Source organism: Xenopus tropicalis, chromosome 9 (assembly GCF_000004195.4).
Source record: "Xenopus tropicalis strain Nigerian chromosome 9, UCB_Xtro_10.0, whole genome shotgun sequence".
NCBI lineage: Eukaryota > Metazoa > Chordata > Amphibia > Anura > Pipidae > Xenopus > Xenopus tropicalis.
In genome coordinates, this window is record NC_030685.2 from 68644212 (window position 1) to 68669608 (window position 25397).

At 37.2% G+C, this 25397-nt stretch overlaps 1 protein-coding gene across 1 annotated transcript in view; it reads right to left on the minus strand.

Annotated features, from left to right (window-relative positions):
* Positions 1 to 23747, minus strand: part of LOC100490088 (collagen alpha-1(XXVIII) chain) — a 38967-nt gene extending 15220 nt beyond the window's left edge. Inside the window, exons 1-15 of the mRNA XM_002936757.4 lie at positions 23603 to 23747; positions 19189 to 19346; positions 12539 to 13107; positions 11980 to 12000; positions 10608 to 10661; positions 9819 to 9872; positions 9647 to 9691; positions 8444 to 8470; positions 8306 to 8350; positions 7479 to 7523; positions 7343 to 7396; positions 7054 to 7122; positions 6736 to 6804; positions 3106 to 3174; positions 804 to 872 (exon numbers count right to left, since the gene is read on the minus strand). Coding sequence (XP_002936803.2) covers positions 804 to 872; positions 3106 to 3174; positions 6736 to 6804; positions 7054 to 7122; positions 7343 to 7396; positions 7479 to 7523; positions 8306 to 8350; positions 8444 to 8470; positions 9647 to 9691; positions 9819 to 9872; positions 10608 to 10661; positions 11980 to 12000; positions 12539 to 13107; positions 19189 to 19339 — 1341 coding nt within the window. The 5' untranslated portion in view covers positions 19340 to 19346; positions 23603 to 23747. The remainder of the gene's footprint in view (positions 1 to 803; positions 873 to 3105; positions 3175 to 6735; positions 6805 to 7053; positions 7123 to 7342; positions 7397 to 7478; positions 7524 to 8305; positions 8351 to 8443; positions 8471 to 9646; positions 9692 to 9818; positions 9873 to 10607; positions 10662 to 11979; positions 12001 to 12538; positions 13108 to 19188; positions 19347 to 23602) is intronic.
* Positions 23748 to 25397: the final 1650 nt, after the last annotated feature.

A 25397-nucleotide genomic window follows, 5' to 3' on the forward strand; every position in this document is an offset into this window, starting at 1 on the left:
CAAATATAGGAAATTAGTAGTGTATCAGTCAGCAATAGTTCCATGAATATCTAGCACAGCTAATAAATACACACCCCAACTCTACTAGACCTCCAAGCTGGACTTTAGGCTTTATGTAGGAGAGGAAATTGCTAATGACTGGTCAAAGTCTACATGGGGGAGGCAGTTCCGTAGTGTAGGAACCTGTGTGGTAGGCAAGGGTAGCAGCCCCAAAATGACTTTCTGCCAGTTTAATGGCAGGCTGGTAAGAGAATGCCCATGCCTTTTTGACATTGATGTCAATGCACTTTTTGTGTGATGTGTATGTGATGGATAAGATTAGCTGTGGGCGTAAGGTTTATGAACACATGCTGAGAAATGGGGAACTATGGGGAAACAATGTATGTTGGTGATACATGGCATGACATAAAAGATAAGTGAAGTATTTCAATTTAAAGAAAGCCAAGATATATAGATATATACGATATATATATATTTACAATAAGTTCAAGAATGCACTTTAAAGTGCAAAAGGTATATTAAAAGATCAAATTCATACTGTACACAAAATGCATTTTGTGTACAGTATGAATTTGATCTTTTAATATACCTTTTGCACTTTAAAGTGTGTGCTGTCCATTCTTGAACTTATTGTATATGCAAGGATATCGGAACCTGTTGGGGACGTGCACCACATTTTGTTCTATTGCAGGGTGCTGTACTATTGCATAAAACAAGTATATATATATATATATATCTGATTGGTCAGTTTCTTGACTGTGTGGTTTCCAGTTAAAATAACCAACTTAGAGCTTACTATTTACCTTGTCACCTTTAATGCCGAGTCCTTGTTGACCACGTGGTCCTCTGGGCCCTTCAAATCCTCGGTCTCCCTGCATAAATTAAAGGGCAACATGTCTGAGCATAGGTCTATTATATAATACTTACATATCAGTGATATTTCAAGGCAAAGGAAGATACTGTGCCATTATAAAAAACAGACCTGCTGGAATGTGATCCATTGAGTCTGCAGCTTTTAGCCATACTGCCTGGCACATTTTTCCCACTGCAAAAACACAGTGGAATTCACCCTTTTGATCCATGGGGATTGTGTGAAGACACCATTGTGGGACATTTTCACCAGATTCTCGCTAAATTTTCTGTTGTTTCATTGGCCATTTGTAGGTTTTTGTACCCTATTTATCAAATGCACTTGTTTTCTAGAGTGTTAGACTGCTGCCTCTCCTGATCTTCTGAAATTGTCTGGCTTTGTTATTGCTTTCTCCTTGTCCACTTTCTGTACTTAGGGCCTTGCTGTTACCCCTGTTGCTAGTGGAAGATCCTCTGGACTCCGGGCCACAGTATACTACAGGAATCCACTAGTAGGGAGCAACAAGTTGACAAACTACTGCTTGATTTCCCATTAAATTTGGTCTCTTTTCCCATAGTGTTAGAATCATCTTACAAGAAGATAGCACCAGCAATGCTATGACATCTGGGTATAGCCACCAAACAGCCTTGCTTTTCCCATGTGCAGCTCTTAAGGCTTTCTCCCCTCCTGCGCAAACAGATTCCTAAATACTGTGCCAGTATAGCTATCACCATATGTTATGTACAACTGAGGAGCAAAACCTTATAATACAGCGGCCCTTAAATGTTATATGTTATAATTTGTTGTATTTGGTGTCTCTAAGAGTTGACTGAACTTCAACATGTTAAACAGTTGGTAATGATGGTAATGTTTAATCTTTAGCTATTGTGATCTCATGTAAAATATGCATTAAAAATAACCTTTACAGGTCTGCAATCCAAGTATTTCTACCTTTTATTTCACTATAATCTCTTTAGCAATACTTTTAAATCTGTGAACCTCCGTGACCCTAAATATCCTCTTAGCAAGCCCTCAAGCAACATTGAGATTATAGCTTTATCCTAATATTAAAACCTTGCCATGAAAGCAGATCTTACTGCCTAATGTAAAATCGTATCAAAAAAGACTTACTCCACTTTTTTTTCACTATCTCTATATTTGATATTTTTGTTGGGTTCTGTTATTTAAAGGAGAAGGAAAGTCATTTTGGCATTTTACTGCCAATAGATTCGCCACATTAGTGTCACCTAGAACGCTATATTTATTCTGCTTTATCATACCTGAGTAAAGAGCCCTAGAAGCTTTCTCTGTTTGTTTAAGATAGCAGCTGCATTTAAGTAGCTTCCTGCTGTAGCTCTAGCCTTGGTAGCTCAGATTACACATTCCTAAGGGAGGGGGGGAGGTGAGTTTTATGAATTCTTATGGGAGGGGGGAGCAGGAGAGGGGAGAGAGGAGAGAACTGGGCACACTGGCCCAGGGAATGAAGGATTTTTCTGAGAGAGGAAGTTTTATTCATTTATTTTTTGTTTGCTAAAACTCAATTTTTTTGTGGAACAAACATATATTTTTTATGATTTATTAAGCGTAAAAACCACGAAAAACTCTTTTCTATCTAAAAGCTGTTGTAGTCATATAGAAGTCGATGGTAGTTGTCCTAGGCAAATTATAACAGTCTTTAACAGTATTTAATTCCTGCTTTTAAAAGGTTTTCATTTGTAAGTCCACAAAGATTCGTAGGAAAACGTAAAAAAATATGAAAAATCTGGAGTTTTTGTGTTCTCTTTCTTTTGTTCAACATTCATGCTTTTTCAATTCAGATCTTTTAATGAATGACTAGAAATTCATGGTTGTAGTGAAAATGAGTTTAGTCGTGGTTTCTAAAACCACAAAAATCAGAATGTTAATAAATCTGCCCCATTAAAGTCCTATGACTTCACAACTCTGAGCACCTGATGGAGACACGTTTTTGTTCACAGAAGATGCATTATTTTTCTCATATTTGAATATGGAAATTAGGATTCAAAATTGGTATTGTATTCAGTTGAATAGCATTGAAAAGGATTCAGAACTGAGGCAAATTATGGATTTGGTGTATTCCTAATATTTTTTAAATATTCCCAGGTTCTGGGTAAATGAATCCAATCCACTAATAAATCTAAATTGCAAGAGTAAAGCTATCCGACCTGTGCTCAGTACCAATTGACAAAACAATGTGCAGCGATGTTAGTGTGAGCGTTCTGTTTAGCGCAAATTACCTTTGGTCCAGGCAGCCCTTCCCCTGGTGTGCCTCTTTCTCCCGGAACACCTTGTGATCCTTGAGGCCCCTGTTACAATGGAAACACACAATGTTTAATCTTTTCAGAATGGCAGAATTGACATTTCACTGCAAGTTAACAATCTCCCCCCTATATCGTTCATCTTGTCATGACCTGTTTCAGAAGAACTCGGCATTGTTTTGGGAGATGATGGATCCCATAAATACAGAATCGCCTGTAGCTAGCGCTGAGTATCTTGTTCCTGGGAGTGAAACTACTGATATAACCACACTTTGGGATTTAAGATACATTGGTGACAAAATAAGGGCATTGTTTCTAGAGAGTCACTATCCACATTTATATTTTTCCACTGAGCTGAAATATAATGTTACCATAATAGGAGAGTGTTAAGAGCGGATTTTAAACATTACAGAGTAAAAACAATTCTGTAAATAGGTTAGGATCCCTCCGATTAAAAAAAAAAAAAAAAAAAAAGTTAAAACAATTGCTAAAAACCTGCCAAGACATGCTTTGCTTTTAAATGAATTATAGGGATGCAGCAGTCTAACAAAACTATGGAAAAGGGGAATTTACCTGCAGTGCCGGATTTCACTATAAGGAGCCCATAGGCCGGCCCCTTCTCCGCTCCCCTATGCCCCCCCCACACACAGAGCAAAATTTACATGCGGCTAGGTGGTATGCCACCCCTAAATTTAGGCCACCTTAGGCCTGGGCCTTTGTCGCCTTGCCACAAATCTGGGCCTGTTTACCTGTTGCCCTTACCCGATTGTAACCAACTAGTAACCCCTTAACTATCAGCTAACAATCACACTCATTCACAAACATATGCTTTCAGGGCAATATAAAGTTCCATTAACATATTTAAAGGGCAATGTTACATAGTTACATAGTTACATAGTTACATAGGGTTGAAAAAAGACCAGTGTCCATCAAGTTCAACCCATCCAAGTAAACCCAGCACACCTAACCCACACCTACCAATCTATACACTCACATACATACACTATATATACAACCACTAGTACTAACTGTAGATATTAGTATCACAATAGCCTTGGATATTCTGATTGATCAAGAACTCATCCAGGCCCCTCTTAAAGGCATTAACAGAATCTGCCATTACCACATCACTAGGAAGGGCATTCCATAACCTCACTGCCCTCACCGTGAAAAACCACCTACGCTGCTTCAAATGGAAGCTCCGTTCCTCTAATCTAAAGGGGTGACCTCTGGTGCGCTGATTGTTTTTATGGGAAAAAAGAACATCCCCCAACTGCCTATAATCCCCTCTAATGTACTTGTACAGAGTAATCATGTCCCCTCGCAAGCGCCTCTTTTCCAGAGAAAACAACCCCAACCTTGACAGTCTCACCTCATAGTTAAAATCTTCCATCCCCTTAACCAGTTTAGTTGCACGTCTGTTGCACAATGTACACCACTGTTCCATATAAGCACTATAAATATGGCTTGTGTTCAGTATATATTCTGCCTATTCTTTTCCATAAATAATATCTGTCTTAGCTTTATTTTTATTATAAAGTAAATAATATCTGCCTTAGCTTTATTTTTATTATAAAGTATCAATGGATTGTTTTCACCCTCACTACCCACTCCCTTTAAATAGAGGTAAAATTTCTACCAACAAGCCATCAGGCTTCTGAACTGCTGACATTCTGCACAAACCAACACACACTCCCCATAACTACTGGACTCTTCGCAGTGTAACTTTAAGCAAAGCCACTTTAAATCCTCACTGCACAATTTCAAATATTTCATTGCATTTTTTTTATTGTAAATACTTGTACCTTTATTGCACACTTTTATTATATTTAATATTTGTATTTTTTTTTTGTCTATGTAAAGTTGGGAGGAACACGGGTCAAAAAAAATGTCATTACAGTAATGATGCTTCATTGTTATTTGTATATGACAATAAACTTGAAACTTGAAACTAATAAGCTCTATATTAACAAGTGCCTACCTTCCTCCAGCTTTTGCCCTGTCTTGGGCTTACAGATATGGAAGAGGTTATTTTCCAGGGGGTTTAATTTTGTCCATTAAAATGACTTAACAGTATAAGGCAATTCAGTCTTTATTTTTTTGAAAGATTTTGATTTGTTTTTTGTTCAACTTTTATCTCATTGGCAGAGTTAATTACACTAGCAACCAGGCAGCATTTTGGAAATCAGAATAGAAAATAAATGGGTGGGGCCTGAAGATAAACAATTCAAAATAAAGCTGGCCATTTATAGGCAGATTGTAGCTGCCAATTCTGCCGCTTTGGGCCAAATGGGAATCCAGGAAGCTACTGCCACCTTTGAGGTGCATTTGCCTTTTGGGACAGGAGATGGGATCTTTGCATGATTTCTGTAGATAAAACTCCGAATGCAACAATTCTCCAGATTAAACTTGCAGAGTTCATGTAGATGTCAATGTTAAAGGTCCCTTTCCTTTCCTTGAAGTTTTATCTTTTGTCTCAAAACTTTACAGATTTCGCTGGGTTTTGTCCGAAAATCAGGACTTTTTAGAATTATCGTGGCAACAATTCAATCAAATCAGGATTTTAACGACAACAATTTGAAAAAGTCGACTTTATACAACTTTTCTCACAGAAACTTTTCCTTGTGACTTTTTTTTAGTAAATATCAGACATTCGGGAAAATGAATTTAGTCAAATTTGAGAATAAAAAAATGAGAAATTATGGAGTTTTAGTAAATCTGCCACATTAACTTTACTGTGCAGTTTTCACATTGCACCCGTTTACTAAATAAGCCTTATGGTGCGTGTTGTCAAGATACAAGAGCTACATAGCATGCCAAATCCAGGTGAAGTTTGTATAAATGACATGAACATTTGAGTATGTGCCTTGCAGGACTATATCGTAACAGCCCTTTGGGCACAACTGGATACCGGACCTTTCAGTATCTCATGTAACTTGGTCTAATGAGAAGTAAACTATGTCAAGCAGTTATTGGTCTGTGTGTGACTGGATAACTGTGGACATTCTAGACATCCACCTGTGCAGACTGGGGAATAAATTAAAGGAAAACTATACCCCCAAACAATGAAGGTCTTTATTAAAAAAAATATATTGCATAAAACTTTTTTAGTAGTATCTGCCATTGGGAATTTCTAAATAGAAAATTTCCATTTAAAGAACAAAGGGCCACCCCCTGGGATCATACACAGTGCACAAAACAAACCAAAGGTACACATACTGTACATGTTAGGCCCCATCAGCCAATTAATGGATAGAGTTCTGTCTTTTACTCCCACACTACTTCCTGTTACAGTTAGAGCTGCATTATTTCCTGTCAGGTGATCTCTGAGGGAGCACCCAGTGGCTCAAGGGAAAGATTTTTTACTAGGCCACTTAATATAATATGAACTATCTAATGGGTAAGTATTAATTCTCAGGGTATTTCCTTTAAGGTTCAAGTAATTCCTGAATATTCTTAATAAACTACCTGAATGTCAACCCATGTAAATATGTTGGTGCTGTATAAATAAAACATAATCACAATAACACTTAGCACCTCCATTTAAAACCAAATAATAGGAAATCAACAAACCCTATCTCACTATAGGATAAATGCAGAAACACTTACTGCTGGTCCTGGTTCTCCAATTCCCGGAGGTCCACTTGGGCCAGGTCGGCCTTGTATTCCAATATCACCCTTAAAAGAGATATTTTTTACATTAGCATTTGATGCATGCAACAGATCCTTGTAAGGCAATATGATAGAGAAACTCATTGAGAGTAAATGGACACATGCATGCATCATCTCACTGTAATTTAGGGGGTCTGTGTATGGGGGTCCATCACATGAATTTCATTTTCTAGATCTATTTAGGGTTCCTGTATTATTTGTAACTGAATATGAGCTTGTATGCTACAAACCACAGAGGCAATATTCGAACATTACCTTAGGACCAGGCAATCCAATTCCAGTTTCTCCAGGTAATCCAGGAAGGCCCGATATGCCTCTGTCACCCTGTAGAGAAAAATTAGCTATGGTAAAATGGAAGTGGTAAAGTGATTTCCAGATATATATTTTAATTTGCAAATATTAGGACATTACCAACTAGTATTTATAAAATTCACTGTTTTGTGCTCTGTAGAATACAGTCATTGTTTTAAACAATGGAACTTTGTAAGTTTTGATCCAACAACAGAAAGTAGCACAGAATACATTTATTGGCCACAGATCTCACCTTTGATCCTTGAAAGCCTTCTGGTCCCTGATCACCTGGAGGCCCTTGAATTCCCTACCAAATAGAGTAAATCATATTATGGGATGTTTATGAATGCCTTTTGATTTTTAGTCTCTATTATCCATATTATTCTTACCTGTATACCTCTTAATCCTCTAGGGCCAGTTGGACCCTCTGGACCCTGAAAAATAGGAAGGGAGAAGGAAAATAATTTCACATATTTTCTGATGGCATAATTATATTTCTAGTTATTTTTCTTACTTGTCCAATGAAATGTTATCATTTTCTATACAATTTCTCCCCTACCTAAAAATAGAGCTTGTTGTGGAAGAAACCCTGAATAAGAGACAACTCAAGGGGCCAAAGTTAAAAACTGGATAGTCTTATAAACTGATTTTGTTTAATGATCCACCCAGTCTTCAAAAACATTTAACTGTACTGTTATTGCTATCAAAATGTATATGTTTAAAGGGGAAGTAAACCCCATTGTTTATTAGTTGAATGAATAGGGCTTGTGCTGAACTGACTTTTTGTTTGTTGTTATCTATGTTTTTTTATTGCAATATGGCAAAGACTGAAAGTGAAAGTAGTTTCACTTTCCAACTTCCTGTGTTTGTTTGGCTAAGTGCAAGAAATGGGGCAACCATAGAGCACTCTTGCACCCTGACCTGCACTTTGCAGTGAATATGCATACCAGTGAAGTCCAGCTGGAGACCTTTTAGTCAGATATGGCCCTACCAGGAATTTAAATGTTCTCAGGCTGTATAAGGGCTCAGCTGAGTTCTATTAATGACACTTTACTCAGTATGACATTATACTCTTGGTGTATTGGATATATAGCAACTAAAATGAAGAAGAGGTAACACCGTTTTACACAATGGATAACAATTTCAGTATAGACATAGTACTTCTAATGAGTGTCTTGTCCATTTATACCTTGGCTGGTCCATATTATATACTTACTCTGTCTCCTTTTATGCCTGGTATTCCACATTCCCCTCTTTCACCCTATATAAATAACAGAGAGTTACTCTACTATACATTGTCATGAGCTTCATTTGATCATAAAAAGGAAAATGCTTAATAAAACGTTGCAGTTACCGGCTCTCCTTTGTACCCCGGCTTCCCCTGAAACAGAAATATAAATGTGGGTTATTTTATTGGCCAATACTTTTTAAATGTACCATATACCAGTGCTCCCTTAAAGAATGCGCTCACACACTTCCTACACAGGGCAGAATGCAATAAACGCATTCATAGAAAAATAAGCTCAATGGAAAGAATTTTTCTTTATAAAAATTTTTTCTTTTTTTCCCCATCATATAATAAACCCACAACTGCATTAAAACATGTTATTTTTGAAGCAAAACATGCACCACCAGATCTTAAAGGGGTGGTTCACCTTTTAGTATGTTATAGAATGTCCTATTTCTAGCAACTTTGCAATCAGTCATCATTATTTATTTATAGTTTTGAGTTATTTGCCTTTCTCTTCTACATTTTTCAACCTTTAAATGGGAGTCACAGCTTAAAAACTATTGTTCTTTAAGGCTACAATTTTAATACTGTTACTTTGTATTACAGGTATGGGAAACCCATTATCCAGAAAGTTCTGAATTACGGAAAGACCATCTGCCATAGACTCCATGATAAGCAACCCTAAAAATGATTTCCTTTTTCCATGTAATAATAAAACAGTACCTTGTACTTCATCCCAACTAAGATATAATTACTCATTATTGGAGACAAAACAGTCCTATTGGGTTTATTCAATATTTGAATTTGAATAATTGAACCTGTACTTATCTTTCTAATCAGTCCCTCTCCTATTTATTTTCCAGTATCGTATCTGATCTTTTTTTTTTGCAACACTTTCACTCTAGACTGAGAAGGTGTCAAAGATTACATGGTTAACTAGCTATGCCCACATTAGCTTCAGGGGATATGTGTGTGCCTATATAACAAGGGTAAAACTGTCAGTGTCTTTTGATGGAGAGGTTAAACAAAAGAAACAGTATGGGAAGATGGCTAAAGCAGAGTGTACCCTTGTCCTTTCATTTCAGGTGTCCTGGCAAAGGGGAGATAGAGTGACGTATGGTGACGTGAGTGCTACTGCCCCAAAATTACCAGCTTGCAAAATACAATCCCATGAGGAGTGTGATGTCTCAAGTGTATCTTACAATCTTAAAACCTTATTGTCATAGTTTGTTGTGTGGCAACCATAATTATTACTGAACATTATCTGCCCCATTCTTACTGTCTGGGCATAGGTAAGTTTCCCTTTATATTACTCTTTTTTTTTACCTCAAGTCCATCTCTCCCAGGAATTCCGTTTAGTCCAGCTTCACCCTATAAAATAAAATATAAGGAATATAAGGAGTTTCTTTCTTAGGAGGTACAGAAAATTACATGAACTGTTCTACTCTTCGATAGGCAAATTAAAAACGACACTCTGAAAAAAGGGCAGAAATTTTACCTTTATTCCCTTTGGTCCAGGGATGCCATCATCACCTGGTCGTCCTTTTTTACCCTAGGGTAGAGAAACAATGGTATTAGTTATCACGGTATCAACTTGGCAAAAGTGCCAACCATACTTATACCCACATTGCACTTTCCTATGTGCATAGTAATAAACTTCAGACCTCAAGGGGAACTAATTAGTGAATGCTATTATCATGTTTTCAAATAATTGTATAATAGACTTTTGGCATTATTGATTCCTTATGGCTATAGCACAACAATGCAGGTGTTTTTCATCCAGTGGTGATGCTCCCAAAACTGGCACTGCTGGTACCATTCATTCAACTGGTGCTTATCAGCCTGGAAATCATTCTTATCTGGCTGCAAGGCAGTGTTTATAGATATTTTCCACTCAAGTGCATGGGAGGCAGCAGTAGCAGTTAGAAGTGCTTCTCCAGTGGTCGAGTTCAATATGCCCTGTGTGCCATCAGCCATATAATTTTGAGCCAACATTTTGTATTTACATCTATTTTTCTTGAATATTATTCCTAAGCTCCCGTAGTCAGCCAAATCAGACTGCCAAAGTAATTCTCACATGATCTTCCAGCCAGCCTGATTAATATTTGTCCAAGCCATAACCAGATATCGCCTGGGGCCCTTCATTTTGGGCACATACAAGACATTGTAAGAGAACTTTTTCCTCCAAAGCTGTTCTATTTTTTTTTATAGCTGACAGAGAACTACCCTTCATATACTGTATTTAAAATCTTGAGCATCTTTATTTATAGTAGAGGGGCATACTCACTGCAGGCCCTGGGAGTCCTCTTTCTCCTTTCTCACATGAGCAGACTCGGGGACACTGTAACGAAAATCACACTTACAATTGACCAGCTGCACTCTCCTATGTTGAAAGAGAAATCAATCTGACCCTCTATATCCTCTTAACCATCATAGAACCATCATAGAGAAGAGTTGGAAAGTAACAAACTGTAGTAATTAATAAATTAGTTTCTTCCTTAAATATTGTTATTAATACTGTTTTCGGTAAAGGACTAGAGAGTTCTTCTCATATGATCTCGTATAACTGAAGACATTTCACAGATGATCTATGATGAAATGATTATTATTGTTAATTGTTAGTTTAGGTAGTGTCTTTTTCAAAAAGTGAACAAGGCTCTGTTTGATATGTGAGATTAAAGGGGAACTCTTGCTTCAGAACCAAAATTTGTTAAAGAGCCCAACAGAGAAACTCCTAATATACCTATTCTTCAAAAAGCATGTCTAAATGCAATTATTATATTCTGAAATCCAGCTGCAAAAAAGTGCTTAAAACATTAAAACATTGATGTTACAAATTGTAACAACTCCTCCACAGCAAACAGACAGACAGTTTGCAGGAAGTACCAACAATGCATTGCACTGTGATATTACTTTCCTTACTGACACCATGTGTGCAGGGGATTGTGGGATTTGGAGGATGCAAACTAAGGGGAAGGCTGAGGATAGTCGACTACTGTTGCATTTTTTGGGGGGTCTCAAATTAGTCAGCCAGATCAGCAGGGGAACAGGGGGCCAGGCTTAGGTAACTGTTCCTCACCATATTATTACATTAAAAATCATATTTTTTATTTGATGTATATTGCAAAGTTGCTTCAAATGTTTACTTTTCAAAGATTTTCTATATAACAGCCTAGAAAGTAACAATGGTTACTGGAAAATACCAACAAAACACTTCTGCTACAGTATAATGAATAGTTGTAATGGGGTAAAAGCCAACATGGTAGAGGTTCATTTGTTTTTATAAATTTACCAACCATTTAGTAATACGCCAAATAGTGTGAACATCTAGATAACAGACAGCCGTATGGGTTTAAGGTCTTACACAGCAAGAATCTTTAGACATGTTTGTTATTAAAAGTTAATTAACTTGATATAACATTGTAAGATGCTTCTTCAGTGGTTTGTTTTGGGTTAAGTTTTGGGTAAAAACAACCACTGCAAAAATATCCTCAATCAGCAGCTCACAAGCAATTTGTTACTCACCACCCCTTTTATGTTGCTCTTAGTGGTCACAAAGCAGTTGCTCATTTTTAAATTGATGGCTTGGAGGCAAGCTTTGTTTGTATTAAGGTACAGAGTTACTGTCAAATATTAATAACTATAATTGTGTTACTCACCCCTTCCTCTGCAAGTTCTTTCTGCAAAACAAGAAAACAGAATAACATTAAGATGGAAAAATGCAATGTAATATTTGTTAAACCGAACCTTGTTTTGATTAAATTGGATTATTTTTCCAAAAGGGTGTCCCTCTCTGATAGTCTATCACTTTTGGGAGGTTCTAATCAAGTTTTGAAATGAAAACTGAACACTGGTTTGAATTAAATTGAACAATGGAATGAAATAAAAATCCAGAATTCTCCAGGATAGAAAGGAAACCAACAACAGTCACTTCTTTTCATGTGAAATAAAGTAAAAAATAAAGTCACTAAATATTCCTCAATCTAAGAGGTATTGGACTTTCTGGGTTTGCTTATTATAACCTATGAACATCCTGTTAAATATAAAATATGGTTAAAAATATGTATTGCATTATTGTATACTAAATTATAGGTATGAATTACTGAAGTTCCAATTAATAGTCAAATTAAGGTTTTGGATTACCTTTCATTTTTCATGGTTAGTACATAAATGTTATTAATGAATCCTACTGTATTACATGCTTTACATATTACATACCACTTCCTTCAGGATTTTATCCACCACATCAGGGTCCAGCATATGGAACACAAATCTTGTAGCAGGGACACTGGCCAGCAATCTGAGTTTTGCATTATTGGCTGTTTCTTTGGCTACAGAAGTCATTCCCACGGTGAAAAGCTTGATATCGTGATGTTTTGCATTTGATGTGGCTGCAAAAATATCAGGGTTTCTTGGATGGTCGACTCCGTCTGTTATAAGGATGGCTACTTTGACACTTTTATGTGTCCCTTCATTCATATAGATTTGGGTAAGGTTTGTTATGGCATAGGATGTGTATGTTCCATGGCCAATGTATGCTATTGGTGCTATACGGGACTTGAAGTTCTCTGGGCCTTTCCAGTCTCTGAACGTTTGTTCTATTACCACGGTGCTGCTGTATTGTAGCAGTGCCATTCGCCAGCTGAAAGAACGGCCAGAATTCGGCTTCACTTCTTTCAGCTTGTCAACCATTTGCAACACAAACTTTTTTTCTCTATTGTGGTTGTAGTCCTTGGCGCTTTCTGAACTGTCCAGTAAGAAGGCCATTTCCAGAATGCAGTCTTCATCTGAAATATGAGGCAAAGGTTTTTGTTTGTGAGTTAATCTTTAATAATATCTAAATGAAAGATGACAATATTGTTTTGAACTGACCCAGACTGTCTGCAAGCACTCTAAATTAATATTATATGGACTGATATGATTGTTAAATGTTGTCAAGATGACATAGTAAAGTAATTGAATTGGTGAGGTTTTTGGCAAAATATAGCAAGTTTATTCCTTTGTACAGGTATCGAACCCCTTATCCGGAAACCCATTATCCAGAAAATTCAGAATTACGGAAAGGCCATCTCCCATAGACTCCATTGTAATCAAATAATTCACATTTTTAAAAATGATTTCCTTTTTCTCTGTAATAATAAAAAAAGTACTTTGTACTTGATCCCAACTAAGATATAATTAATCCTTATTGGATCCAAAACAATCCTCTTGGGTTTAATTACTGTTTAAATTATTTTTTAGTAGACTTAGGGGCTGATTTACTAATCCACGAATCCGAATCCCAAATGTGAAAAAATCGGATTGGAAACAAACATTTTGCGACTTGCTCGTAAATTGTTGCAACTTTTTCGTAGCCATTACGACTTGCTCATATATTGTCGCGACTTTTTCGTATTGAGCGCTCGTAAACAGCGGGCAAACCTTTGTGACTTTGCATGATTTTGGAAGCCTCCCATAGGACTCAATGGCACTCTGCAGCTCCAACCTGGCCCAAGGAAAGTCTCCCATAGGGCTCAATGGCACTCTGCAGCTCCAACCTGGTCCAAAGAAAGTCACGATACTGAAGCTTGAATGAATCCGAAACTTTCGTACTCTGTGCGACGGCTACGAAAAAGTCGTACAATTTACGAGCAAGCCATAATGGCTACGAAAAAGTCGCGACAATTTACGAAAAAATCGGCAAATACCGATCATTACGAAAAAAACACATTCGGACGCTTTTCGGACGTTCGTGGATTAGTAAATGTGCCCCATAAGGTAGGAGATCCGATTTACGGAAAGACCCCTTATCCGGAAAAGCCCAGGTCCCAAGCATTCTGGATAATGGGTCCCATACCTGTACAACAACCTATATCTGTGGGCTTGTTTTGGGCTAGCTCATGAGTTTATTAACCGTGCTAAACAAGCAGATCTTCTTGTGTATGCCTGGCTTTATTTTGGCTTTATTTATGTCTCTTTGCTTCCAAAACTTGTCTCCAAGCTAGAAATGTAAAAATGGGCACCTACCTTGAGGCCACTGGGAGCAACATCAAAGGGGGTGGTGGGCTACATGTTGCTCACAAGCCACTAGTTGGGGGCAAAAAGTAACCATAAAACTCACATTTGTCATACTAACTGGCTTTCAGAATGAACCCATTTGTACAGTTTCACAGCTTTAAAAGCACTTAACATTAGATGGAATCAGAAGGTTTAAATTTAATTCATTATATTCTTCTTTTGTTAGTCTACAACCTCTATCATACCCAGGAAGATTGCCAATATAACACAACAATGCTAAACCTTATGTTTACTACAGTGTATATTTTTACTTGAACTGAATAAGACTTGTCATGAATTAACAGTCCGTATTATTAGTAACTCATATTCATGAAAAAAGAATAAAATATTCTTAGTAGTCATTTGCTGAATATTATCCAACCACAGACTAATAATAGACAACTTGTCTTAGGAAAAGCCAAAGCAGCAAAACAATGGCATATTTGTACAGATTATTTTCCGTTAGTAAACAGTAAATGATGCAATTCATGGCCTGAAGACAGGACCCAAATTCTAAACCCTCCAAAATATGAGCTTATATACATAATCTTTAACAGGACTTGGAAAGAGCTGATGCAGATAGATCAAAGCACCACATATATTTAGGGTAACAATTTTGGGTTATTTTCCCATTGGCTAAAAGCATGGCATCAGAATAACCCAAATCACCCTTCATGTCAATCTCTTTAATGTACCAGTACAAACACTTGTAAGGTGATTTCAGGTTGAGCTGCTTCTGCTAGGGCTTCCATAAGAGGCTAGATTTTTATTACCTAGACAGCTTACCCTTTGCCTACAATAAAGTGGGAAGAAGAGCAGATTAATGTGTTGCCCTTCAGGCTGTATGTGGTTTTATAACCCTGAAATTTCAATTTATAATCCACCCCAAAGTCAGGGTTATAGAAGGACATGTTACCTGAAGGGCAACATTAAACAGTTCCCCTTCATCAAATAAAGAACACCATATTCTTTTGTCCTATGCACCGTTGGTAACAGTTTGTGGGAACTGAGTAGTTTTCTAGCTTTAGGTATAAATGCACTGTGAACTAATTTATCTCTAGGATACAGTATGTGATTTTCTGAAAGGAATACTTTTATGTGGTCAGGCTTTAGCTGCAGGGCAGTTAGAATGCATTCTGTGTAATGGTTGCAGTGGGCATGGAAAATCTATATCTGAAGACTTTAAAGTTCCATTTAATAATAGTGTCTGTACAAGTATGGAGTAAGGGAACAAATCTTGAAAGAAAATAATCTGCCCCCTTGATTTCGAAAAAAAATACATAAATCAGCCATGTCTATCCTGCAAGCCTTCAAGGAGACATTTTATATAAAGTTCATATTCAGTTATAATATTCATCCTCCCTCAAAATGTGAAATGATGCAGAAAGAAAGATGTAAGCATTTTACCTCCTAAAACTGCCATTATATGAGAGCTGCAAACACAAGCTCTCTAGTCTGAAGCCAGAGCCAAATGAGACATGGGAGTGTTGCTTCAGTCTCCCACAGGAAGTGGTCACAGCACTGACTGACAGGCTTTACCCAGCAGCAGCAGGGAAAACCCCTCCCTCCTTCTGTGTCTCTCTGCTTGTGCTGCTGCTGGGGGAGTGGGTGGAGGGGAGAGGAGCTAGGTGTCATTGAAGTCTATGAGGGCCGGCGGCCCAGAGCCATATACTGAAGAGTCTAAACCGGAAGCTGGCATAAGGTCTGGGTAGAGCACAGTTTTCAAGGTATTAAAATAAAAGCACTTCCTTTTATGTTACATTATTTTACATGGTTTAGTGCATTGTAAAAATTTATGGTATAATATCCCCTTTCAGATTTAGCTAAATTGGAAGGAGATCTATAGCTCAACAATGAATTAGGCTAGAAATGTTACATTTTAGTTTTTTGCTTGTCAGCCCTAAGCTACTGTAGCCCTTTAGCAGTGAAGATCTGTGACTTTTGGGCTGCTGTCACTTGATATGTAGATCAGCTTATTTATATTACAGGTAGGGGATCTGCTATCAAGAAACCCATTATCCAGAAAGCTCTGCATTGTGGAAAGGTCATCTGCCACAGACTCCATTTTAATAAAATAGTTCAAAATTTTGAAACATATTTCCTTTTTCTCTTTAATAACAAAACAGTACCTTGTACCTGATCCCAACTAAGATATAATTACCCCTTATTGGGGGCAGAACAGCCCTATTGGGTTTATTTAATGGTTAAATGATTCCCTTTTCTCTGTAATAATAAAACAGTACCTGTACTTGATCCCAACTAAGATATAATTACCCCTTATTGGGGGCAGAACAGCCCTACTGGGTTTATTTAATGGTTAAATGATTCCCTTTTCTCTGTAATAATAAAACAGTACCTTGTACCTGATCCCAATTAAGATATAATTAATCCAACTTGATGGCAAATCAATCCTATTGGGGTTAATTATTGTTTACCTGATTCTGAGCAGAGTGCGGAGATCAAAATTACAGAAATACTCTTTATCTGGAAAGCCCCAGATCCCAAGCATTCTGGATAACAGGTCCCCCACCTGTACTTTAAAATTATTCTTAGAGCACAGAACCCATCAGGCTGTCCTGCAGTTAACAGCCCATGTGTTTTTAGTTTTACTTTTTGCCTGCCTCTGAGAGGTTTCAAAGCAGTAGACAGAGGGGGCAAAGCTGAGATCCAGCTTGGGGAAAACATTATTTTTACACTGCTGACATTTATATCAGTGTACTCAGATGGTACAGGATTTTAAATAAGTTGTGCCCCCTCGACACCCCTACTACATTAAATCTTGTAATATACATATCTCCCCACTCCACCCAAACAAGAAGGAATCCGAGTCCACCCAGAAGGCATCAGATCCATCCAGAAAAAGTCAAAAAGTAGAAAAAGTTTTTAGGGCCAAGGCATCCAGGGTGGCTGTAGGCATGGAGTTTACAGAGAGGTTCTTTTCTTGCCAGTAATTTAACTTGCAGCAGATTATTTCTTTGGCATTATGTAGGTTTTGTGTAATGGCCATATTAGTATATATTACCATTTGCTGGCTTCAAGTTTTAAATTGCTTTGATTCTCTTTTTTAAATATGTTTGCGCTTTAGGAATTTGTGCAATCAAAAAGCTATACTTCTCCCAAACCCTTCAGACACCTTAGGCAAGGTAATAATTGGTTATATTGAAATACCTTTGCATCATCTTTATAATCATGTACACTTAAGGCACATCAGTCATTTATAATACCATGGTAGATGCAGACAGGGGTGTAGAGAGCCTCAGGCGGAGATCAGCCGTACAAGCCCACTGCCTGTTTTCATGTGCCTCTGACAGTTGCATTTTTTCTTGTCAGTCATACTGTTTAAGGTATTTTAAATGCAGTCTGTTGGGCATATTAATAATTTCACAGATATACTATGCTATGTATGCTATTGCTGATAACCAAATAGCTCTTCAGATAATATGAATACATACATAAATCCTCAGGCATCATAAATAAAATTGTTACACTAGCTGCATACCATGCCCAGTTCTGGTTAAGGGGTTTCTGCACAAATAAAGGGTCACCAGTAAAGAGTGTTGCTGTATAAATGTATTTTTGTGAGGTGGGGGGGGTAGCATAGTTGCTATAGTTCCTTACCCTTTGTTAGTTGGGGTTTAGATGGGCAAATTTGCTATAACTGAAGACATTTATCAGTGCTTAGCTTTGTTGAGACAGCAGGAGGAGGAGCAAAGAAAATAAAACATTGGATTGGTTGTCGTGGGTTACTGCCCATTGCAGAGCAATTTGCTCACTGTTAGTAACTGAGCACAGTTGCACCTTCCTCCCTATGGATTTGATTTTCTTTTTCTCTGTAATAACAAAACATGTACTTGATCACAGCTAAGTTGTAATTAATTCGTATTGGAGGCAAAAGAATCCCACTGTTTTTTTTTTAATGTATTTTAGTAGACCTTAAGTATGGCGATCAAAAATAACAAAAAGATCCCTTATCCAGAAAACCATAGGTCCCAAGCATTCTGTATAAGAGGTCCCATACCTGTAGCTGGTAATAAAGTTTGTGTTTTCTTTTTCCCCTCATTGTTTAAGTACCAAACATTTTATGACATGTATTCCCATCCCCATTTAGTCATTTAGTTTCCTCCTCCTCTTTGGAGAAGGGACCTCATTCCAAATGTGTATTGAAACTCTTCGCACTTATGCCTTGTAAAGCACTGCGTACATTTGGGATGCTATGCAAATTTATAAATACAATTAAAAATTTAAATGAAATGTATTAAAGCCAATAATACAGGCAGTGTGCTGGGATTTTAATCATGCAACCTCTAACTGCTGGTGCAAGTCCAGGAGAGGGGACCATATTTAGGAGTAGTGATGAGCGAATCTGTCTTCATCATAAAATTCGCGAAACAGCAAGAAAATTAGCAAAATGGTGGAAAATTCCCGAAACGCATTTGTCGCGTGATTTTTTTGTCGCCCGCGCTATTTTGACCCGACCATGTCCAAAAAGGGGGTCAATAAGTAAATAACTATATACTTTTATTCCTGAGAATAAAAGCACAATGCAATGCAATGTACATTTTGATGATTTAACACTGACTGAGACTGATTTATGGTCTGTGTTGTAACTCATGAGGCTTCTCGTATAGACTTTTATTCTTCAGTCCTATTTATGCTTTCCTGTCTGCATCATGTCTGTATGTATGAATTTTATTTAATTGATCCTGATTTTTTTTTAGGTGGTAAGATTTGAATACATATGATACATACATTACACTCTGCATTAACACAGCCCAATAGAAGCACTGCCAAAGTGCCCACAGCTCAGTATAGAAGAAAGATAAAAGTGCTACCTTGCTCACTGAGGTTGGAGACTTTCTCCTCTGGGTTTCCAGTCAAAGCTTTGGGACGAAATCTCCCAACTCTTCTTTCTTCAAAATAATTCTGTGCAAAATATGTTTGAACATCCCATAAAAATAGGAGCCACCAAAGTCGGAGGTACATGACTGATCTGAAATAAAAAGAAATTCAATGTATTATTGAATGTGCTTTCCCAGTGTCACTTTACCGCAGGACTGATTTTTGATTGAATTATAAATGGCTCAACTGATGATGGAATTTATTTCCTACCTTTAAAATGACCTGGAACCCAGAATGCCTTTGAGATAAAGGTGCATTTTCCGATTAACAGATGTTCTGCAGCTGTTGCGACTTTAACAAGTCTGGGAACATCTGCTACACAATTGCCCTTCTTCTCCTACTATCAACATTTGCCTTTTGCCATTTACTTACTTTCATTACTTTTGGTTTCCAGACAGTCTAAAATGTAAGTTTTAAAACATTATACTAATATATACTGAGTCTACTTCTTTTTTCCTCTGTGGAATTTGAATGTCATTACAAACCCATGTAAATTAAATGTATTTGTAAAGTGTTAGTTTTGTCCAGAAAATTCACCATCAATAGTGAGGATTTTTTCATTTCTATAGTTTCTATAGTAAGGCCATTGTTATCTACAATTGGGTGAGTGGCAGATCATTTCTATCTGTGCAATCTTATAAAAGACAGTTGGCACTTGTTTCGGAGTGTATGGTGAATTATGAATGGGATAGAGTGCAGGAAGATGGATTTGGGGGTATGTTGCTTATTTGGCTGTTTGCAACTTGTTCTGTAGGTTCAGGGTTCACATCAATGAATAAGATGGCTATAGAGGCTTATGGGGTATGTAGAAGCCCTGGAGTACATACAATGCATAATGCTAGGAAATGGGTCATAGAAATATGAGAATGAATGAGCCCAGTCTGAGTATAGAGATATGTGCAAATGTTCTGAATGAAACAAAAGGGTAAATTACAAGAACATTCTTCCATTCTTCCAAAATTAAAAAAGTATTAAATTAATACTAGTTTATGAATTAATAGAAAACAAATCCCTCTGGGATTACCCCATTTACTATGCAAAGGAGGTTGAAATCAAGCCACGTTTGGAGATGACAATAACCTGCCCTACCTTTAATGAAAGATAAAAATGCTTCCGTGTTACATATTTTTTTTCCTATAGTTTGGGTTTTGCACTCAAGAATGGAGCAGTACTTAACTGATGCAGGGGCCCTGTGCTAAACAGTGTATCTGAGGCTCTTGGGCCTGTGCTAGAGATCTGCCATGCTTTCTTATTCTGATCAGTACCTGGGGTGCTCTTACCTATCCTGCTACTGCTGGTTATCTAAATGAAGGAACCATATTTGTAGCTATTCTATGTTCTCTTACCCAGAGCCACAGTCTTTTCCAATAGACGCAAGAACCGCAGTAAGAACTTTGCCTGTGCATGGAATAAGATCCCTAAGGGTGTTCCATACATTTTGCTTACACAGCCTTTAAGGAATTCAAAGACAGCAGTTGTATAGCTAAGAGGAATAAATGCTTGAACCAGTGTATAAACAAATTCATTGATTCAAGTTGAAACCTGTATTATGTCATAAAATAGTTATAATTTTATATCAAGTTTATAAAATGACACATGACTTCATGTTTAGCAATAAAACAAAGTGAATGGTGTTTATATAAAGTATGGGAAGAGATATATCTACTTGGAACCATAAATGTAATTAAGGGCCTATTCTGCAAAATATAGCCCAAATATTTTTTGGGGGGAAATTTACCCCCAAAATGACAAATTTACACCCAAACTGAAAAAGACAGGAAACTGAAGTAGATGGCTAATTCATATGAATACAGTAAGAGAATCTCTACATTCTGCTAGAGCATAAACATACCTTTCCCCAAATCCTGGGAGAAGTAGGCGGAAACCAGGGCAATTATTTGAGCTTCTCCTAACTAGGAAAGCTTCCCAAAAAGCAACCAATCACAGGATAAGTTGAAACTTTGCTGTAATTCAGTCTATAATTGGGTGCTGGAAACCAGGGCAATTATTTGAGCTTCTCCTAACTAGGAAAGCTTCCCAAAAACCAACCAATCACAGGATAAGTTGAAACTCTGCTGTAACTCAGTCTATGATTGGCTGCTTATAGCCATTACAGTAACATGAGAAGTTTACAGCCTTTTCTTGGCCCATTGATGGCTTGATTCCTAGTGATCAAAAAGGCACTTCTGTTTCAAATGAAACAAGGTATTTTTAATGTTTAAAAATGAGGTCTAATACATGTTTTTATTTTCCTCATATGTTTAAATTAATATTGAGATTTAAATTACCACCTGAAGCTTCCTACGTAATTTATACCTCCAATATACTGTACAGTATGAGTATATACAAAACTAATTGCATGGACACTACAGAAAGTAACACTATCAGAACTGCACGTTTTACTGACTTAGGAGTATATTTCCATAATGATAGTGCAGGAGGTCTACCAAACTGATACCAATGACTTGAACCATGAAAGTCATTGAATACAATGGAATATCATCATGTCTTTCTTTATGGCTAGGATTCTAGATATACACCCATGATCAGAGTAAGTGTTTGATTTACTGTTACCTGCAGATGGTAGTGCCTAATTTAACTATAAGGCCTAAGGCACATTGCATGGTTTAACCAAAGCATGTTTTAAAAGGGGTATCCACCGGTTACCACCTCTGTGTGCCGAACATAGAGTACCTTCCATGCACTGCTGTGGGATGCTGTGACAGGCAAATTTTGGAGCTTTGGTTGCCATTGATATCTATTAAAGCATCCTACTTATGGGTGTTTATTATATAGTATTCAAATATGGAAATAGAATTTATCTGTAGGGGAACTTAATGTGGAAACATATGACACCTGAAGGTCTGCACATCACTTTGCTTTAAGGAAATCTTGCTGATCCAAAGAAGGGGTGTTAGGGGTGGTTATTGCCTGCTATGGAGCAAACTCTTTAAATACATACATAACTAGTATAACCCCTTATGCATGGATGGGCAGGCTGCACAGGCACTATAATTACTTATGCTGCTAGAATAAGAAGTGATGATGGTGTCTCATTAATCTATATTGCTGGTGTCATTAATCCAGCTAATCCATTCGTTTAGCAATAAATACCGAGGGTGGCAGCAGTTTATTTTTTGCTTTCTAAAGCCTGATATAACTTGATTATGACTTGGAGGCATTCCTAACAGAAATCTTCGCAGTTATGCTGAGAAATCTACTACTGAGACAAATGAAGACAGTTTAAGTTTCCTTTCTTTAGCTATGCCCCTAAGGCTACCCTCATCATATGAACTATGTGCGTCCCATCCTGAAAAGAAATGTCTAATATAAATAATGAACTTGACTAGCTACATAAATGCATATGGGCAAAGTAGATTAATCAAGATGTGATATTCAGTCTGACTTTTTGGGTCTTACCAAGTTGCAGAACCTTGGAATCAGATCAGGTGCAATTATAGTATAAACAGACCAATCTGATTCCACTTGTAATAAGTCTGGAAACCTTCAACTAAATGGTTGGACCAACTCACTAGGGATAACTAAATAGTATAGGAACTAGTGAGTGGCTTGAGTTGTATAAGATTATAAACTATCATTATGACTTCAGTTGGGTTGTCCTTTCTGATCTACTTTTTTACTCCAAATTTTTTTTTTAATAAAACCAGGAGTCCCACTAGGGCTTACAATCTGTTTCATTTAACCTGTCATTGTAAATCAAATGATCAGTGTAGATCATTTGCACCAGTCCCAGTGATTTTATCAAGTAACTCATATAGATGCCCTAAATAATTTCATTCCCTGCTATATGGCAGCTCTTGCTCACATGCATAAAGAATATGGAAATAAATAAGATTTCTGTATTATAGATTGTATAAAAATCTATGCACATAGTTGACAACTTACTTATGGGCTTTAGTTGCCGTTTAAGTGACTGATGATGATAAAAGTAATTTACTAAATGTAATTTACTAAATTTTTATGTTTGGTAAAATATAAACATTAATAATGGATCTATGCACACAAAATGAGTTTTAGAAGTGGTAAATGACCAGTGTATATACTATAATATACACATATACTATATAATTTGTGACAACTGGGGGAATGTAATATGTATAACTAATTGAAAAAAATGGTCACAATGGGACCAAAATGGCTGTTAACGAACCGTTTGCATTTCTTGCGACAGAAGGTTTGCAAATTATTTTCGGCTGCTCTCGCTTTCTCTTATACCATGAGTACAGATTATAGAAACACATGAAACTTGGAATTCATTAAATTTGCCAGTGAATGCAATAACTCAATGCTGTTAAGCTAATAAAAGTAAGAAGGAAAATATTTTACCTGTACAAGGAATATGGTGTCAGAGGGGAATGAGTGACAGATCTGGATGAGCACTGGAGCTAGAATGAGTTGCTGATTTGAAGAGCCACAGGGTATCTTCCCATGTTACTGCAAAGCCTTTCTCCCTAGATCTGCACTGAAATATTGTCAAAGTCTGGTCTTATATGTGGGGGCGGGAAAGCTGTCTGTACCTGTTGCAGACCTGCAGCTATGGGGCATCAGGGGGCTAGAACAATTAACTCACAACACCTGTACAGTTGCTGTACAGTTTGTAAAACAAAACTGAAAATGAATGAAACAGAACCTGAGAAGAATTTAATACTAAATTACTACTAATTAAAAGCTCTGTGACGAGTTGCTGTTGTGTGACACTAGGAAACAGTGCAGCCTGAGTAGTGCAATGGATTTTTTTTACCTGCAATGCATAATTCTGCTTAGTATTGTCTGCTGCAACCTGATGGCTATGTGCCAATAAGGATTCAACACTTGTTTTCTTAACGCTAGTACTATCATCCCAAAATTAAAGGGGCTGATCACCTTTAAGTTAACTTTTTTAAACTGTAGAAAGGCCAATTCTTCGAAACTTTTCGGTTGGTCTTTACTTTATATTTTTTTACAGTTTTAATTAATTATTTGCCTTCATTTTTTTACCCCCCCTCAGCTAAGGGTCCCTGATCCCAGCAGCCAAAAAACTATTGCTCTGTGAGGTTACAGTTTCATTGTTATTGTTACTTTTTATTACTTATCTTTCTATTCAGCTTCTCTGCTATTCACATTCCAGCCTCTCATTTAAACCACTGCCTGGTTGCTAGCGTCATTTAGACCCTGCCTACTACTAGTGTGGTGATGCAAAGTGCTGGTTTGTTATCATTGTGCATTGTATCACTTCTCCTGCTCGTCACTCTGCTGTCGGTGGTGGAGGCTTGCCTAGGGCACCCCTAAGATTTGTCCTGGCACTGTAGACAGGTTTTCATTCAGACATCTGTGGTTGTTTTTCTAATACATTTGGCAAAGAACCTTTTTATGACATGATCATCTTGCTACATTATAAAGTGTTCCAGAATTATTTTCTCAAAGGTATTTGCAACTGCAGTTCCTTTCAAAAATAAGGGATAAGCTACTGAAATATATTGCAAATACTATGAGTGTGTGGCAGCATGGTTTTATGTGGAATAGATCTTGCCAGACTAATTTAATTGCCTTCTATGAGGATATGAGCAGTAACCTAGACTTTGGCATGGCAGTGGATGTGATCTACATAGACTTTGCTAAAGCATTTGATAAATTACCACACAAAAGGTTACTGGTTTAATTAAGGAATATTGGCCTGAAACATAATATTTGTACTTGATAGAGAAGTGTCTGCAGGATAGATTACAAAGTGTGGTAGTAAATGGAACATTTTCTAATTGGGTCAGTGTTGATAGTGGCATACCACAGGGATCTATTCTTGGTCCGTTGCTTTTTAACTTTTAACCTTGAGATGGGCAATCAAAGTATTGCCTCTATTTTTGCTAATAATACTAAATTGTGCAAAACTATAAGTTTCATGCAGGATGCTGCCACTTTGCTGAGCAATTTGTCTAAATTAGAAAACTGGGCAGAAAACTGGAAAATGAGGTTCACTGTTGATAAGTGAAAGGTAATGCACTTTCGTCGAAATAACATAAATGCGAGTAATGATAAATGGTAGTGTGTTGAGGGGAACTTTAATTGGAGGGATCCTGGGATTTTTGTGGAAAACAAGCTGTGAGATTCTAGGCAGTGTCACTCAGTTGCTACTAAGCAAAAGTGC